Source organism: Nesoenas mayeri (assembly GCF_963082525.1).
Source record: "Nesoenas mayeri genome assembly, chromosome: 4".
In the NCBI taxonomy this organism is placed as follows: Eukaryota; Metazoa; Chordata; class Aves; order Columbiformes; family Columbidae; genus Nesoenas; species Nesoenas mayeri.
Genome location: NC_137540.1, coordinates 1,496,693 through 1,515,637, shown reverse-complemented (window position 1 = coordinate 1,515,637; position 18,945 = coordinate 1,496,693). Strand labels below are relative to the sequence as shown.

The window sequence follows — 18,945 nt, the reverse complement described above, 5'->3', positions numbered from 1 at the left end:
GTATAGAGCCTTGGGCTTTTATATTTGTGAATTATTTTAAAAATACATTTGTATTCACAATTGTGGAAGACTCTGATGAAGTTTTCCCTTGGGTTACTGACTGAGTTTGCTGCTGCCCATGGGCAAAGGGCACTTAAATCATCACTCACAAAACGTTGTTTGGAAGGGACATGAAGTGAGTTGGTAAAACCCTGTTTTCAGTTGTGTTTTCAGCACAGCTTCACTTAAGACACTAGAGAATCTCACCCCCAAATTCAAGCTGAAGCTCTAATTCATGCCTTTTAAGCAAATGAATGTTTTCAAACACTTTTTTTTGCCCAAATCATCAGCCAGCAGCTATCTCCTGCCACTGTCTCAAGCCAGCTAACAATTAGTATGAAGTTAAAGCAATATCATTTAAATCAAAGTCTTAAGTGTGCTGTGATTAAGTGTGTTTGTACCATGGGTTGCAGAGTGTTTTGCAGGTGGTATTAATAGAGCCCAGGTGATTTTTGCAAATTTGGTTCTAATCAGTTTCAGCTGCCATACCTTCCCACTTAATATTTCACATCACATTTCTAAGGAGCTGGTAATTTCTGCCTTCTTTGGGCAAGAAGAAAGAGATTCAAGAGAGTTAATAACATTTGACACAGTACTTTCAAGCCTTTGTGCTGTCCTCACCCCCTTCCAAAGGACCACACACGGCTTCAGGCAGAACAGAAATGGCTTAAATCAAACAAGTAGCAGCTTAAAGTATTGTAAGTGGTCTTTTTCATATTAAAAGATCTAGAATTCACAGTCTTTTTGTTCAGTATTTGGGCTTTTTAAAATTGTGGTAATGTGTCTGCTTTGGATACCCTTTCTTGTTTTCACTGCAGTTCTAATTGTACGTGCAAAAAGTAAAATAGCACCTACTGTAGTTCTGCCTGGTGTCTCTGGAGGCCCAATATCCAGACATGCTGTGAAATACGGTGGTTAGATCAAGGAATGTTATTCATCTGCTTCTCATCTGAAATGGGTTCTTTAAATTTAAAAGAATGTCAATGGCACAAGTCCAAGGTAGCTGCAGGACATGTTGGCATGGAGAGGAATTGCTTAGCAGGAGCGTATAGAGCAATTAATAGTAAAGGAACCACGTGGAATATCTCCTCTTCTGCACTTCAGACTCTGCAGTCAAAATTGTTGGTTTTTCAGAATTTCAAGTGCCTCCAAAATCCCAGGATATCTAAGATGCTCTTTGTCATGCAGTGGCCCTTTGTCATGATCATCATGTCACCAACATTTTGGATATCGTGTGGCTCCTCTGATTGGAAAGGCCATACACAAGGTCTGCCTTTTCCCACAATGGCCATGATGGCTTCAATAAGCCAGACTGAAAAAAAATGGCCAGAAGTAGATTTCCTCCAGCTGTTATCTGTATTTGAAGTATTTTGATTCCTTGGAAAATGAAGTGCCCAAGTCCACCGAGTGAGGTTTGCTTACAGAAACTAAGACACGCGGTACAGTTATACTGTTCAAGCTTTAGTCACGTTTCTGGGACCACATATGCGATGCTTAAGACACCGGTCTTGGCATCTGCTTCTCCGTAAGTTTAGCTGCTACAAAGCGCAGAGGAACAAAGGTCTTTCCTGAAGATCCTGCTTATGCGTGTTCTCTCTCCCGCTTTCCTCAGAGAGCTGATATAGGGATCTCTGCCCTGACCATCACCCCCGACAGGGAGAACGTGGTGGACTTCACAACGCGTTATATGGACTACTCGGTGGGCGTGCTGCTTCGCAAGGCGGAGAAGACAGTGGACATGTTTGCCTGCTTGGCACCGTTCGACCTCTCCCTGTGGGCGTGCATTGCCGGCACTGTGCTGTTAGTGGGGCTACTGGTCTACCTCTTGAACTGGCTCAACCCCCCGCGCCTTCAGATGGGATCCATGACCTCCACAACTCTCTACAACTCCATGTGGTTTGTCTACGGATCCTTTGTGCAACAAGGTAAGAGACAGGAGCAAACCTCTGCATTGCTGCAGAGACCTTCATCTTCCACGTCTCCCTCCCACAGCCCACAGGGGACTGGGAGCACTGGAAAACCTTGTGCTATAAGGTTTCTAAGGCATTTGGCTGGCCAGTGTGGGAACCATGAGAAGTTCAGAGCACTGTATTCTATCTTCTTTTTATCTGTAGTTGTCTAATGAGAGGAAGATGTTTTTTCTTTCTTCGGGTTAAAAAAAAAAAAAAAAAAAAAAAAAATAAGAGTATTTCTCATATCTGCTGAAAAGTTACTCATAGTTAATGTGAGCGCTATGTTCTTTCACAGTCAGACAGTAAATGTTGGGATTTGGCTTTTGAGCTAAGTTTAGACTAGTCTTCAGTGTTAAATGGTCTTATTGTATCTGATAATGTCCCTCTTCTGGTTTATCGCAATTTCTTATGTAAAGTTTAGACTCAACCTTCTCTGGCCTCCCTGGATGCTCTCTCAATCCCCTTTAGCATCTGGTGCAGCCCAGGCTATTCCTCAATTCTGTTTATATTCCCAAGTCCTTCACAGCCTGTTTCTTCTGGCAGAGCTTTACCCATGCGTTCCAAAGCCACCAGGGACTACAGATCTGGGTTTGGTATATACTACTTAAAATTCAGGTCTACAAATTAGGATTGTATTGCAAAGTGGAATAAGAAAACACAGCTTCCTACAAGAACAAAGAAGATTTAGATAATAACACTTGACAACACAACAGAACAAATACCTTCCGGCATAGCCGTGTAATTGTTCATTACTAGCAATGCAGATACACCTATTTTTAATTGCATGGAGCACCTGCTCTACAAAGAGCGATGTCAACTACAGCCTCAAAGCTCCCAGACAGTATTTTAGAATTTAACATGAACTTGGATGGAAATCTGTAGGTCAAACTCATTTTCACCGGAGGCCACATCAGCCTCACGGTTGCCTTCAAAGGGCCGAATGTAATTTTAGGTCTGTAAAATGTAGGAGTAGTTACACTGAAAATGAGTTTGACACTCATGCTGTAGGTGAAAGCATCAAATTGATGTAACACTGGCAAAATGTAATTTAGAAAATATATTATTCCCTATTAGAAACTATCAAATGACATCCAAAAAGCTAAAGGCATGCGGGAAAATTGAGTGTGAAACACCTAAAAGGTAAAAAAGCTGAATTAACACTACCATCCAAAAAAAAAAAGAAGAAAAGATGAAGTTGAGAATTTCCACAAGAGGGATGGTTTTAAACACCTTAACCTAGAGGCATTACTTTTAAAATTCTAATTTGCGTTGATATCACTGCTCAATGCACATTATAGCAAATGCTAGCTGAGGAATGCTGAAGATATTTTGATGTTTGTTGTGAATTTTTTTTTTTTTTTTTAAGAAAAAGCAAAGACTTCATGGCCAGCCGAGAGTTGCAAATGTTTTTTGAATGTATGTGGGTGGGTTTTCTTTCTGTCCAAAATATTCCCAGTGTAACCGTGTAGGGAATCCAACTGTGAGAGAGCAGTTGGTCTGTTACAGAACTAGACTCATTACATCTGTCTGCCCGTTAGGTTCAAACTTGTGAATTAGTTTTTCTACTGCATAAATGCAGAGTAATTTTACATAGGTTTATTGCCTGGTATTAGCCTTAGCATCCCTGCTATGCTTCCAAACATCATTAGTCCTTAAAAGCTTTATAGGAGACTGCCCAGAAAAGGTTTAAAGGAGGCAAAGCCAGTTTAATCACATGAGTCAGTCTCCTGAATTATTATCAGAATTGTTTGCCTTGTATCTGTTCAAGTAAACCTGTGTTACCCAGGGCCCCAAAGTTTCCAAAGTCATAGGTCCAGAGTAGGTGCCCACAAGGGGGGCCTTCAGTGGCTTACAAATACAAGAGGTTTCTGATCAGTCAGTAAACATGAGTGTTTGAAGGCGGGGGGGGGGGGTTAGAGGGAAGCCTTGAATTAAGCACGAAGATGAGGAAGAAATTAGGTGAAAAGGAGTGGGACTAGAATTTCCTGGCGAGTGGGGGGAAAGACAAAGAAAAGAGATTTGCTCAAGTAGGTCTGCATCACTCCCCGTGGTAAGAAGGTCATGAGATGCATCTCAGTAAAATCTGCTGGGGGGACAGGGCAGCCGGGAGCCCCAAAACTGTTATGGGGCTTCAGAAAAACAAATTCACAGAACCTGGAAGGTAAGAGGCTTTTCTTTATAGAGAGAGAGGTCTTACCGCCTTGCCAAGTGGGTTTTCAGCACAACTCTTTAGAATCCGCTAGAATAATATAGAATATTCGCTTGGTTCCTGCTGAGTGAGGGGAAGCTGTAGGCACATCTCGCCTTCAACAAGAAGCATGGTCCTTCATTGGCTAGGAGGAAAAATTACAAAGATTTATAGGGTTGATACTAAAGTATATGAAACTTAACAACCAATTTATAGACTCAGAAGGCCTCAGAAATCCAGTGCGAAAGAGTAAGAAATCCATTTATAATGCCAGCCTGTATTTCACATTCAATTTGAATATAACAAAAACTGTATTAGCCGAAGCGTTATTGTTTACTAACCCTTGTGAATACAGACAAATGAAAGTAATTTCCATTGACAGGCTAACTGGCTATTGTAGTAATTTTGCTTCTGTTTTCACTCATCAGCCCTTCATTCAGCAGCAAAACTCTGCAGGTTTTATTTGTTTTGGAATACCAAATCTGTTGCTATTAATGGTGACTGGCATATCTTAAGTGTGGCAGCATGGGGCGTTTCAAATACTGTCACGTTCGCTTAAGAAGCCTTTCAGATGCCAATTTAAAACATGACAAGGTATTCATTTCAGTTATCAAAACATACAGCCAAAGATGCTTTTATATCCTGCGCGGAGAGAAACAAAGCAGCACGAACCGAGGATTGTGAGGGCTTTGATTGCGCTGGGCTCTTAGTCTGAGTCTATGGAGTGGCGTCTTCTCTTTCTGTTCTCTAGGCAGAGGAAAGAAAACAATTCACTTGTTTCTTCTAAAATAGGTGAAAACGCTGCAGATTTTCCCAGGTCACTTTGGTCTGCTGTGTCACTTTGGGTTTTATTTCAGCCTCGACTCTGATGCCCTGATGAAATTCTATTAACAGGTTAAAAAGACTATGTCATTGTCTGTAGACCAGACTCAGCACAGATCAGTCTAGTAGTTTTTAAGTCAAGTCTATGATTGCTGTCATACTCGGTAGCATAATTTTAATTGTTTCCTCGAAGGTAGACTGAAACTTACTGTCACTGTAGCTTAGATCATTTAAACTTCACTCTTGAACTTGGCTTTCCATTTCTTCTTTTCTCTCTGTTGGAGTGACTGGTCTAAGTACCATTTTGAGACTATCATAGTATAGAGATGTATTTTCTCTCGGTTTCCCTTTCAATTTTATGTTCATCCTAGAGATCAGTGTATGTACTTGTATACATTATTTTTGCCATTTCAAGATACGTGTGATTTTGGATTAGAAGATAGAAGTTTGAAGACAGAACTGCAATGTAACTGGGGAGCCTCAGTTCATCTAAAAGTGTGTAAACTGCAAGGTGTTTTCTTTTGGCTTTTATTCTGTACTCAAACCCTTCATTTGAACAAAAAAATGGTGACCAGTGCATTGAAATTCTTTGCCTTACTACCCAATATACCCATTGAAACTGCACTACGCTGTGGCCACTAAGAAGGCAGAGACTTTGCAGTGGTGTTGGCCATGCAGTGCTGTGGTTTATATGAAAAACAAACGCTCCTGACTCTGAACCACTCATCCAGGCACGAGATGCTGTAACACACGTCTGTTATCTCAGAGGTCTTTATTTATGTCTAAAGATGAAGCAAATTCATTAGGCTACGGAGGGTTTCAGGTACATTGAAATTTAGTGTCGTGGCTTCTGAATTTGTTCTTTTCTACTTGCTCATCTTAGAAAACAAAGTGGCAGAAGCTCTGTATTTTGCTTCTTTTCAAACCTAATTTTTGCCGCTTGGACAAAAAAATGTTGCCCTGGTAATGTTGCTGTTCCCTCCAATTTCGCCCTCAATTAGAACATGCCAGTGTTGGAAATCTGCCATGCGAACAAGGACCAAAGAGCTGTTTTGGGGAGGAAATTAGGTTTACTAAAACCTTCATGGAGATTAACTGAATCGAACCACTGCAATGGCAGAATGTCTATTTATTCTTGCTGAGAACTTAGCTAAATCTCTGGGAGGTTTTCTATTAGCTTCCTACTACTTTATGGGCTCTTGTTATGAAATACTCTAGAGAGCATTCTGCTCTCACCATTGCTGGAGAAAACCAATGATTTAAGAAAGAGAAGTTCAAGATTTTGTTATTCCCAACCCGTTTTCTATAATAGGTGGTTTTTTTTGAGACAGAGGAAATGTTGCATGATTTTTAGCAAGAACTTGCAGAGGAATGTTCTAGAGGATTTGCTTTGGAGAGCAGCACTGAAAAGCTTACTTAGTTTAATACAATTAAAGTGAATGTAGACAAAATAATGAAGTTACATGGAAAATTACGATGGTTTGTATTTAATATAAAAGACACGATAGAAAGACTTTGTCTCTTATCTCTATTCATTTTACTTTTAATTAAGAGGAGGTGTTTCTGAATTGGGCCGTCAGGATCTTAAATTGTGCAGGTAAAGATGCAAGGCTCTGTTTCCCTTGGAAATGTCTGTAAGAAAGAGAACCAGACAGTTGGGTTTTGGTGGAGTTTGGTTAGTTGGGGGTTTTTTTGCTCTATTAAGAAATATATTAAAAATGGCTGAACCATTCAAGATTTAATCATTTCCCAGTGGTTGCAACAAAACAAACATTCATTATAGTTTTATAAATAGGGTTTGACCATAGGATAATCGGCGATTCAGGTATTACCTCCAACAATATTATTTTCTTCAGAGATCTTAATACTCTTGCTTAACCTAGCAAAGTTAGGAAATTAATCATGTGAAATCGCCCCTATTTTTTGGGTTAGTTTAAAATGCCACTCACAACCGTGGGTTTTGCTTGGTCATCAGTGGTGCCAGTAATGGCCAATTATGTTCATAATGCCCAGTAAATGAGCAAATCTCACTGTTTGCCTTGTTTAAATTACATTTCCTAAGAGCAATAAAATGGACCTCAAGCCTTGGCACTTCTAAGTCATTATAATACTTCTCGGATGGTTAAAACTGCTCAGGCTTCTCAGGCTTGTTCCTTGTATTACCACCCAAGGCCTGAGATAATTCCCCTGAAATGCGCTGCCTGGCGGGTGCTGTTGCTTAATAAATGACTCTATCTCGCTTATCTCACTGCCGGCACATCCCCATCTGTGGGCAACCATTAGGCTGTGACAACGGATTTTCTTAGTGACATTTTCTCTTAATTAACCTTACACCCATCTTTATGTATTTAATATTCAGGGGAAAGCTCTAGAAGTATTTTGAAAGAAATGTGTTAGAAATCAATTACGTCTTCACATGCGATATTTAGTAGTGAGACTTAATTGCTTTTTAAGCTTAGCAAATAAAAAAATATCCAGTATAAAGGCTTTAGGACTGAGACCTAGTTCCTAATTTGGACTCTGCATCTCATCTGCTGACCAACCATAGAAACGTCATTTAGTATGCCATATATCTGTTCTCTATTGTAAAATGGAAATATTACCTGTTTTCTTTCTTAAAACATGTTTTATGTCTTGTGATAGGAAGCAACACTTGAATCCCAGTGTCATTAATTAACAATTTTAATCGTTCTTCAAACTAATGCCAAGTCTTCACATATTCCTGAAACAAGAGGAACGGACTTGCTGAGCCTAAAATGCACAGCACTGAGCCAGGAAAATCAAAGTCAGATACCCAACACCTTAGGAAACGATCCAGCCTCCACGTTTTTTCTAGCACCAACACCAGCAGGTATATTTGTGGCATTATAGTTCCACCCTTAAACATGAAACACGCAAGTTCTCGTTTTATTATGTTAGATTTAGGCTTATCTATTAGTCTGTATTTTCTGCATGTCTCCGTGGTTTGGACAGCCCTCTTGACAGCATCAAAGAAACAACTAAGTTTTGGCAATCGTGTCCTATGTCTTAAATGTGTTTGGAAATTAAAAGTGTCATTAAGACTCAGCCGGGGCATCTGAAATAATGGATTTCTGGATCTTGTGTGCACCTGCTCCCTTGACTACGAGCAGTGGCTACGTGAGGCTGTGTATTTAGGGACGTGGTGTCTGACACAGCTTCTGTGAGGAGCTGGAGAGTGAATGGTGGTGTGAAAGCCCATAAAGCACCTTCATTCCCCTAGGACTAGCTCCAAGCCTGCTTAATACACTGTGAGAAGGTGATGTGTGTCTGGCTATAGTGTAAATCAAGACCCAATGAGCAAAAGAAAAAGTAGAACTGTATGTCTGTGGCGTCTCTCCATCTTTCAAAAGCATCCAAAGGTGAATATTTTACTTAGAACAATTTCTTTAATTGCTGTGATTTCTAATACGCCTTTATACTGTATTTGGGTAAAGAATGGATAAGATAGATTCAAATTAAGTAATCAGTTTTGACTTTTTGGAGTTCACCTGTGTATAACACATATTTAATTGAGATATTAGCCAGGAACTGAATGTTTTTGGCATGTTGGAGGACAGTACCCCACATTTTTGCCTGCAAAGACGTTTAGAAGCTGAAGAGGTAAGCCTTACTTGCCCTGCTATTCGCTTTTGCTGCACAGCAGCTTACAATGAAGTTGGCAATTTTGGCTGTTTAGGGTATGAAGGAAGTGAGAAATGAGTTTTAGCTTTATTAAGAACACTCCCCCTCTGCTCGGATGACAGTAGTTTCATTTACAAACTGCTCAACCTTTTTCAGCAGCTGGTGTCCAAGGCACCGGATCAACACAGTTTTAGAGGTGCACACGTGGTGCTTTTCTGTAGGCTGAAATTAATATTGAAAGGAAGGAAATAATGATACTGAATGAATATTTTGATTAAGTTAACCAACCTGTTGCTTTCCCTGATTGCTGGGATGAAGGTCCACTCTCAGCCAACGCAGGGAAATGAGAGCTGTTGGGGTTTTTATTTGTATTTTTTATTCAGTCAGCTTCCCAGGGAGCAAATTAAGAGGATTGCCTTCATTACAGCAGCATCCTGGCGGAGGAACCTCCTGCTGCTTCATTTGTGTTCTTCCACTGTCAATAGGGGAGGGAGGGATCATAAAGGAGGACTTTACCTTGTCATTGCTTTTGAAGCTGATGAGGCGGCGTTGGGTTCAAAATGTGTGATACAGACAGAAACGGAGATGAAGGAGCACGTGGGGTTTTGACTGGAGAGTGTGCTTTCCCCCACACTAGGATAAAGACAACAATGCAGGGGAAAGGTAGGAAATAAAACCTTCTGTAAACAGGCTGATAAGGAACGGTGATAATAAATCTGTTGAGTGGGAGTGTTCATTGTTCATGCCTGGATATAAGCACGTATTCTGTTCTTACAATAACTTCTTTCATTTCTGTGTCTGTCCCCAAAGAGGAAAATCCTTGCTGTCCAGTGAAGTCATCTTGAAGTCGCTTTTCACTTCTACCAAACCCAAGTCCTGATCTTCAGCGTGGCGATATTCAGCTTTCAAACATAATAATTCGTATTAGTGGTTTCCATCAATAAAGGATATTATGGCATTATCCTTAGTGAAGCTTAAATGGTTGAGGGTTTTCTTCTGCCCCCTGTTCATCGTGAACTGCCACAGTATTAGTTTAGGTCATTGTGAGTTTTAGAGATCGCTGTGATAACGACATTACTGGATGTACCTGAAGTGGAATTTTAGTCTAAATTTTTAAATGTGTTATTTAGGAACATAATTAGAGCGCTCTTGTGTTAGTTATGATTGAATTCCATAAGGTTAGGACTTCATTGCAGATAAGCACCCTGAAAATTAAAGAATAACTAGAAATAGTGACTTGAAAACTGAACTGATGTGTCCGAGGTGTCAGTGTTTTACTCGCCTCGCAGTAGTTGGGTGCCACTCTGATAACAGATGCTTGGAAATCATGCAAGAACAGATTAATAAAACATTTTGTAATATTTTTAAGTTCAAGCAAAAAAACTATATTTCGGTGTGAGATCTTTTTAAAAAACCCTCTTCCCCACCGAAGTCTGGAGTCACAGAGCTGTGAAGAGGTTAGAAAAGTAAAAATGTGGGAAAAAGTACCTGTCAAAAGACAGAGAGGCTTTGTCTGAATTATTGTTTGTCCTTATGGTCCCACTGAGTTGGCTTTTGTTTTGCTTGGTTCCGAGCTGCTCAGTTGCAGCCAAGGGGGACTCTCTCCCTCATGTTCATAATGTCCTCCCTGACAGGCTTTTATCTTTAATTCCTCATTAATGCCATTGTTCAGCTCACTGTTATTGGATGTACAGATGGCCTGTTTTCAGTCCATTGCGCACAGCTCTTCTTCCCATCCCGGAATGTCCTACGTATGACACTGCCGGTAGTCTATGGAAAGGCCACCTCTAGGCCAAACTCTTTGTGACAACTGCTTAACCACTTATGAATATGAACCATAGATGATAATTGTGCTTGATTGTTTGAGGCTTTAGAGCATTTGTATCCAGCCATTAGTAATAGCAAGACTGGATCTCGGCATCTCTTGAAATCTTATCAGAAGGTTGCCAGTGTGTGAGGGTATTTAAGATTAGGTGACAATGTTCTCTGAAATAATAGCATATACCATATTGATGCGTTCCCAGTCGCTGCAAATGGTGCCCTGTGTTTGCCTCTGCACGCGTGTGCGTTTATATCATGTAAAATTATTGTCCTATGTGGCAAAAGTGGCAATGGAAGATTATCTGGTCAGAACTTCTTTTGAGAAAGTAGCTGTTGGTAAAATTGTTGGGCTTATGGAGCAGTTATTTGTGATTACGTAAAAGAATGCTACTGTATTTGGTAACCACAACATTAGATTTGAAACCCTGCTAAGTCTTGTGATAAAACAATGCATTTCAGTAGCATTAATACGAGAGATTTTGGCCAACCTACTCATTAGAGATGAGCACCAAGCCTCACAGTTCCCATACGGTCACAGTTATAGCAATCAAAATATTTACTTTGAAATATCAAGACTTGCGTGAATATTTTAGCATTTGAATGTGTGTATTGTAAGTCTAGTAATGCTGCATCTAAGAGCTCCCAGTCACTTCAGCACATACAAGCAGATGCCTCCACTTCCAAACTTTGGCTGCAGTCATTACTCTTCTTTTCTAACAAGACCAGAAGAGAAAAATGAAATATACATTTATTATGCACTTCCCACAACTTTTAGAAACACTGTGAAGTCTGTCCATCCCCTGCCTCTGTGTAATTACACTGCACAAGTCAAAACAATACATTGGCATTAAATTACTGACCACTATTTGTAACATTTTCTTTTCTCTCTGACGCACTTTGATTTTCAATTGAAAACGTCCCATCTTGCTAATTCTGCAGAAAGAATTTGACTGCTAATATCTGAAAGAAGTCTTTTATTTTGTGGGTCTGGGCTTAAAAGCCAGGAATTAATTCCTATAGCTCTTGAAGATTCATACTGTAAATAGCACATAATAGAAATGTCAATGTGATTGATGGACATTTTTGAAGTGTCACCAAGAGCAGGAGAAGTGAGACCACAACCATTTGCTCCGTGATGCTATGACACGCTTCCCTTCCCAACTTTTGCCTCATTGTCAACATTTTGGTGAGATGGGTGGGAAGGAATTATTTATTGTTGGGAAGGGAATTATAAATATAATATAACTAATATGTTGTGCTAACACCATTTTAATCAGGTAATTATTAAAGGACTGTTTGGCCTTTAAGGACATTGATTTAATGGGAATTAATTTAATGATTGAACACTGTTTGTGTAACATTATCATTGCTAGTGATGCAGAAAATTGGAATCTCAGCTCAGCTGAAAAGGAGTTAGACTTTCCATTATCACATTAGATCACTTTCTTGTGGAATACAGTTATTAGGTCCTTTTTTAAAACCTTCAGTATACATTTAAATGTTTGGGTTTTATTTAAAAACTCCCAAGTAGAAAAGTAAGTAAAAGCGTTCCTCATTGTACTGTTCTCACTTTTAATTAGAGGCTTGAATTTGTGTTTAATAGAGCCTTAAACAAAGTCCATTAGATTTTGGGGTTGACTTTTGTTACCTCTTCCATGAAAAGCATCTTCTGAGTTTCGCTCTCTGCAAAGTCTGCGCATTGTGTTTAGGACGAATAGGGGTTTATGGAAAGGTTTTACGGCTGTGAAAAAGAAGCAGCTTTTAGGAGTAGTAGCAGGCAGAGTGCAGTCCTATCTGGATTATTCTGAGAGCTGCACAGTCTCGTCACAGCGTAGGAGTGATTTAAAAGAGAATCCGATCCATTCTTCCTCAAAATGAGAATGGTGAACATTCTAGAAAGCCTGCATTCAGTATCTGAAGATTAAAACAGAATTAAAGCTGACCTTTATAGGTACAACACATGTTGTATGTGGCTGCCCTCCTTGATTTGCCCTTAGTAGTGCTATTGGCACGGATTATTTTCCAGCTTTATAGAGCTTCTGACTACTGTTGTGTATAAATTAGATCCAGGGAGAAAAGGGGTGCTAGGCATAAACAAGTGATTGGAAGCATGATGTCAATAGCTGTGTCTGACAGCCTTTTGCAGATAGATTCATTCTGAAACAAAATTTTAATCAAGGATGTCTGTTACGGTTCCTGCTGTATCTTGGCAGTGTTTTACAAGGGAGTCTGGTGGCCAAATGATGCGCCCTCTGCCACTGGAGTGAAGCTGGTGCAGTGGAGACAGCCAGCTGGGCAGGCTGCGGGTTTGAAGACAGATAGAAAAACAATTTGATAATAGAGGTAGCAGAGGCTCAAGCTTACGGACACTCTGTAGGTTGCTAACCCATGGATGAGTCAACGCTGTAATGGGCTGAAATGCTTTGCCCAGGGTAGCACTGGGGCATTTTCTAGTTTCAGAGAGAAGGTTTCAAAGAACACGACTGAGGATCCTGTTTTTCAAGCAAAACAGTTTGTGAGCAGTTGTTTGGGCCGTCTTTTGGGTATTTCTATTTGATCATCAGGTTATGTGTCAAGGCACTCTGGCCGTGTTTATGAGATGGTTACACTGGGTTGCAACTTGATGAGGGTTTAGTGGCAGTGCCACCGGTCCGCGATTAGTCCCAGCATTTGAAATCTCAGCATGGGTAATCTCTTCCTATTAATGAGGAGGCAGAGCTGAGCAATGAGCCTTAGTCTGTGAGTCTAATGCCAAAGGCACATCCTCACAGATGCACAGCAGGAGCAAATAGAGGGTTTTCAGAGGGAGTTTTCAAGATATGAAATATAACTTGGAAGCGATTACTGGCCAGCAGTAACCAAGAGAGACAAGGTAGCCTGGTAATCTCTCCTCATCCTGGCCTCCTTGGTAGAGGAGACAACATCTACCTGCACAAGGTTGTGCAGATGCCCTCAAGTTATCTGGCTACCAGAGTTGTTGATAAGGATCTATATGCCTGTATAAGATACAGCTTCTCAAACTGTTTTACACGTTTCAGATGACTAAGAGTGATTTGAAATATGCCTGAAGGAGAAGAAGGATCGTCTCAGATATTTTCCCTGTCACATAAAAGGAGAGAAATAAATGAGGAGAGCTTTGGTTTGCAGATCATTGCTTCCCTTCTGGGAGGGCAATGAGGGCAGTGCTTCCCACCCAGCTGAAAGGAAAGTATCTTCCAGGAAGCAAGTGTAATGATATTAGTCAGGGTGTCATTACACTAATGACAACAAAAGGGAGAGAGTAATTGATTGTTTAGTTTGGGAGTAAGACATTAAGGGAGAAAAAAAAGGAAAAAAAATCTGGGCACCAAATGACAAAGCAAACACATTCTTTAATTACCTATAGACCAGCGCCAGAAATCTGAGTAATAAACAAGAACAATTGGAATTACTCACGAATATAGATTTGGCCATCGTGGTGTTACTAAAATCCAGTAGGAACATATGTTACTGTGAAGTACTGAAAGATGGATGGACAAGGTGGGCAAAAGGGCAAGACGAGTGTCACTATGTCAAAATGACATTAAGTATTTCAGAGGCACTGAGAACTTTGAAAGTATTGATCTTTATTTCTTGTAGGACCGTGTACAGGCTAATGGTTGGGGCACAAAATGAGGTGGGAGTCAGTGTCTGGTGTAGAGCATCAAATCACACTGGAGCAGAGGATGATGGGCTCCTCTAGAGCGTATCTGTAATGTATCAAGGAAAATGTGAGCTGTAATAGGGGTATTCAATCTGAATGATGTATTTCAAGTCTCAGGCTGCCCATGCTGAAGCATCTTGAATGCACATATAGAGCAGATGGAAAGAAAAAGGAACATTGATCGCACCACAGAGTTAGAAGCCACAAAACTTCAGGAAAAATGGCACGGCGAGCAAGTGTACCCAGAGGTGAGTTTGAGCTGAGAACAACAGGAGGAAGGGCTTGGAAAATGTTATTAGGAGCTAAAGCAACCTTAATGATAGTGGTGCATTAGGTGAAGGCAATATCATTCCAAATAGTTACGGCAGAAAGGCAATAAATATTTCTCTTCTGTGTTTGTGAAAAAGCAGATTAAATACTTTCCATGTCAAGAGCAGCTCCAGAGGATGTTAAATGGTGGTTGCTAACATCAGATGTTTTTAAATCAGCAAATCCGAACTAATTTCACCGTAACATTTTAAAAGAGCTTGCTAAGGAGCTCCCAGGACCACTGTTTGTGGATCCGAGTCCTGGAGCATTGGTCAGGTTTTAGAAAGCTGACCAAAAAAACCTAATGTAAAACCTAAAGGCCAAACTGAATCTTCAGCTCAACTGTTTCTTCCATCTTGATATATGGGTGGAATAACTTGAAAGACTTCACAAATATAAATAGACACTTGACAGTTCCAAAAGATATCACCATGAAAAAGTTTGGTATTAAATAGATGTATTTGTACAAAACATCACTATTTCTCAAAGAGTGCAGCAACAGTCCCTTGTCCTTGAGTACCGGGAAGATAGACATTTAATAAAGTATCTAATATTTCAAATGGTAAGATTAATGAGTTCCAACATTTCCATGAATTTGCAACTAAATTATTTTAATGGTAAACAGAAGAAAATATGAACATTTCTAAATATTTCAACATTTTAAAATGTTTCAAAGATTTTTTTTGAAGTGTTTTTTGCTTCTCCTTTTCTTCACATTTATTTTTAGGAAACTAATACGTGAGAGTATCTTGACAATGAAAACCCCTGCTACATGTGCCTTTTACTACTGTATTTTTTAAAAGATTGGTTGAGCGTTTGGATTTGATGGAAGCTTTTCTAATCACTCTAGTAAAAGTGGTTCTCTTCCAATCCTACTACAACAGTAATACCTGAAGAAATTATTAATATGTTAAACAATGTATCTGAGTGCCTCTTTTCATATATAAGTTTTAAAAAAATAATAAAAATCACTACATTTTAATAAAACCAAAATGCTAGGAAAGAAACAGTTGGTGCGGTGAGTAAATACAATAGCTGGCTCTTGAGCTTGGCCAGACCTTGTAGAATCTGGCCACCAGCCCTACCTTGTGCTTAGTTCCTTCCCTGCCCTCAATCCCCTGCAATCTGCCAATATTTACAAGGCTAGAGAATTCATGCACTGGTTTACAAGCTTATTTGGAAGGCATTAGCGATTCGAGGGGTTGTACTTGACTGTTGAAGGATACACGTCATGCGTGCTATGGTCAGTGGGTGCTAAGTTCAGCAGAAAACGTGACATTACAAACTCAGCTTATATGTTATGGAAATGAATACACTCTGTACGATTCAAGAAAGAATGGAAAAGTATGGGTGAAAAATGAAAAGAGAGGAAGAAAATATTGTGGGGAGAGATTTTCCAACAACTTCCAAGCTGCGTTTATTTCACAGCTGGTGGAAATAGGTACAGGCTTCGTTGACTGTAAAGTGGTGTTTTCTTGTCCTGTACTGAATTGAACATTTCCAATTGAAAACAGGAAAGATTTTACATTATCAAGAAAGTTTGGAACGGAACAATAGTGATAGCTAATGCCTTGAAACATTCTGCCTTTGAAGAGCTCTGCTTGGCAGAGTTTTGTAAAGATAACAGAGCTCAGTCAAACTTGAGGTTTTGTTTCTGATGGCAAAAATAGCTGAAATACAAAATACCTTTGCCTCTTTGTTAATACAAACTACTTCTCTTCCACCCACTCTCCATTAAATGTCCCTTTTACAAAGAAAACTAAAGGCGTACATTGATCTAAACTGTTTGCAACAGAACTCCACACTTTATATTTGTGCAAATGGAAATTGCAGCAGCACAGCATAATTGATGTGACTGTTCTAACAAGCTAAAGGCTAAACTGCAGCCAACTCCCAGTCCTTTGTGGCTTTTTCCAAAGGCCAATAATTCACTGAATGCGGACAGAATATTTGCAAGAAAAAGCAAACGCAAAATCTGTCCCCAGATAACCCACCCTATTATTTCTTCACCTCCCTTTTCCCAGCAACATGGAGATCTTTGCTTTCAAGTTTGAGAGCATTAGAGTTCCTCAACAAAATAGTCACAATTCACTTTTTTTTTTTATTATGGTTCTCAACATATCCTGTAAAATATCAGCTAAAACTCCTCACTTAGAAATTCAGCTCACTGCGGACCTCTAGCACAGTCTATTGTGGCTTCAGTGATTGACGTTTGACAAAGTTATTCGCAACGGAGATACGTTGTTAGAGTGAGAACGGTCAGAGAGCAGTGATGGTGAGCACTACTGACAAACTGAGTTTTGTCTGTAATAAGAAGCTCGTCTTTGGGATTTCCCTGGCAGCCGTGGTTCTCACAGACAGCAATTGCAAGCCGTGGTTCTTGTGGTGTCCTTCCTGGAGGACAAGGGCAGAGTCTTCTCATCCAAGGATCTTCTTCACATCTGGAAGAGCTCCAGCAGGCTCCCCATCCGGCTCTCACCTCCCCCAGAAACACCATTTAGTAGAGTTATCCAATTTGGGAGGGAGAATCATGGTGCTTTATGGCTTTTCTCTCTGCGTGAGTGCGTTTGTTGATGATGCGCGTTTCAATAATTAATCTTCGAGGGGCATGATTGTTCTCAATAATCAATTCCGAGTTTTGTCAACATTGTGCTGCCAAGCTATTGGCTTTAGTAATAATAGTAATAAAGAAGTATTTTTGAGCTATTAAGCAAATTAATTTTATGTATAAATATTGCGCATTCCCAGTGCAGCTCTTTAATCGATATTAAACCAGAGAGAAACCTTATCTTGTACATTTACTGCCTGAATGACTAGTAAAAAAACAATGCAGCACTTTTCTAGCAAGATGACTGTCACCAGGCTTGAGCTCAGAAATGCCTGCAGCAGCGAAAACTCCTGCAAGAAACATTTCACCATTTCTTCTTGTTCACAAAAAACCTTATTTTTCCGCTATTTCTATCTGAAACACTGTCATAGTTCTGGAGTGCACAGATGAACACTGTGTTTCCGCAGGCAAACAATTGACAGATCCCTGAGAATAAGGTGTTTGGAGAAACAGCCTCTGCATTTTGAATTATTCAAATTTAGTCCAGAATTGTGGAATATCAAGATCTCGCCAGGCTGTGATCCTTCATTTCCCTGTTTCGCCCATTTTTCTCAGGTTTTCAATTCTTTTACTTGACCGTGATCCTCCCTTGCGATTTTTGACTTGAAGAAATGTTTAAACTCTGCTGCTGCTAAGGGAGAATAACTTCAAAGATATTGCAGATCTGTATGGGAGTTGTATAGGTTAACATTTTATCTCCTGAGGTGCATTTTTGATATTCAGGTATGTCATAATTATGCATTATATTGTTTGCATTGTCAAGACAATGCATTCTTTTTCTTACCTTATGATATGAAAAGGAACGGGAATAAACAAGAATTTGTAAGATAAGTTGCAAGTCTAAGGCTGTCATGTGAAGTAGGCCAGCATTAAAGTGGTCTAGGATTGATGAAGGGGAGCTGCATTAGATGAGAGTGGGAAGACTACAAGTAATTTCTTTCACTGTCACCTCTGCAGTAATTCAGCTCTTTGAGGAAACTCCCAATAAGATTGCTTTTTGCCAGCTCGGTTTACTCTGGGAAATATCTTTTCCTTCCTGCACATGCAATCGGAATATTTTAACGGCAGATTAGATTTTTAGACGATTTTTAGTACACATCAGAAGCGGTAGATGAATTGTACCAGTGGCTGTGGCCACAACAAAGGTGAGCTACAGGTAGTGGTATATTGTGCCGATGTATTGGATGGGCCAAGTCTAAAGAATAAAACATCCTCTGTTATAATTTGAGGTCTGTCTCATAAGATGACAAAGCAACTCCAGGGGTGCTGAGCATCTTTTTAAATTTCCATTTGTTTAGTGAATGGAGTTCAGTGTTTTCAAGTGTGCAAGGAAGGCTTCTTGCATCTTGGTTCCCTCCTCCCTTGCATTGTGGGTCCTGTGCATAGTTTAGTGCACAGAATATGCTGCTATCCATAAAGATGTCTGTGCACCTGAAACTCATACTTGGGGGTCCTGGTGGACAACAGGATGACCATGAGCCAGCACTGTGCCCTTGTGGCCAGGAAGGCCAATGGCATCCTGGGGTGTATTACAAGGGGGGTGGTCAGTAGATCGAGAGAGGTCCTCCTTCCCCTCTACTCTGCCCTGGTGAGACCACATCTGGAATATTGTGTCCAGTTGTGGGCCCCTCAGTTCAAGAAGCACAGGGAACTGCTGGAGAGAGTACAGTGTAGGGCAACCAAGATGATTAAGGGAGTGGAGCACCTCCCTTATGAAGAAAGGCTGAGGAAGCTGGGGCTCTTTAGTTTGGAGAAGAGGAGACTGAGGGGATGCCTTATTAATGTCTATAAGTATATAAAAGGTGAGTGCCATGAAGATGAAGGCAGGCTCTTCTTGGTGGCAAACAATGATAGGACAAGGGGTAATGGGATCAAGTGGGAA

At 40.1% G+C, this 18,945-nt stretch overlaps 1 protein-coding gene across 2 annotated transcripts in view; it reads left to right on the top strand.

Moving 5' to 3' along the window:
• Positions 1 to 18,945, top strand: part of GRID2 (glutamate ionotropic receptor delta type subunit 2) — a gene marked incomplete at its 5' end in the record, with an annotated part of 555,352 nt that overhangs the window by 454,227 nt on the left and 82,180 nt on the right. For both annotated transcript variants that reach the window (XM_080344422.1, XM_080344421.1), the window contains one exon: positions 1,652 to 1,964. In XM_080344422.1, coding sequence (XP_080200548.1) covers positions 1,652 to 1,964 — 313 coding nt within the window. The remainder of the gene's footprint in view (positions 1 to 1,651; positions 1,965 to 18,945) is intronic.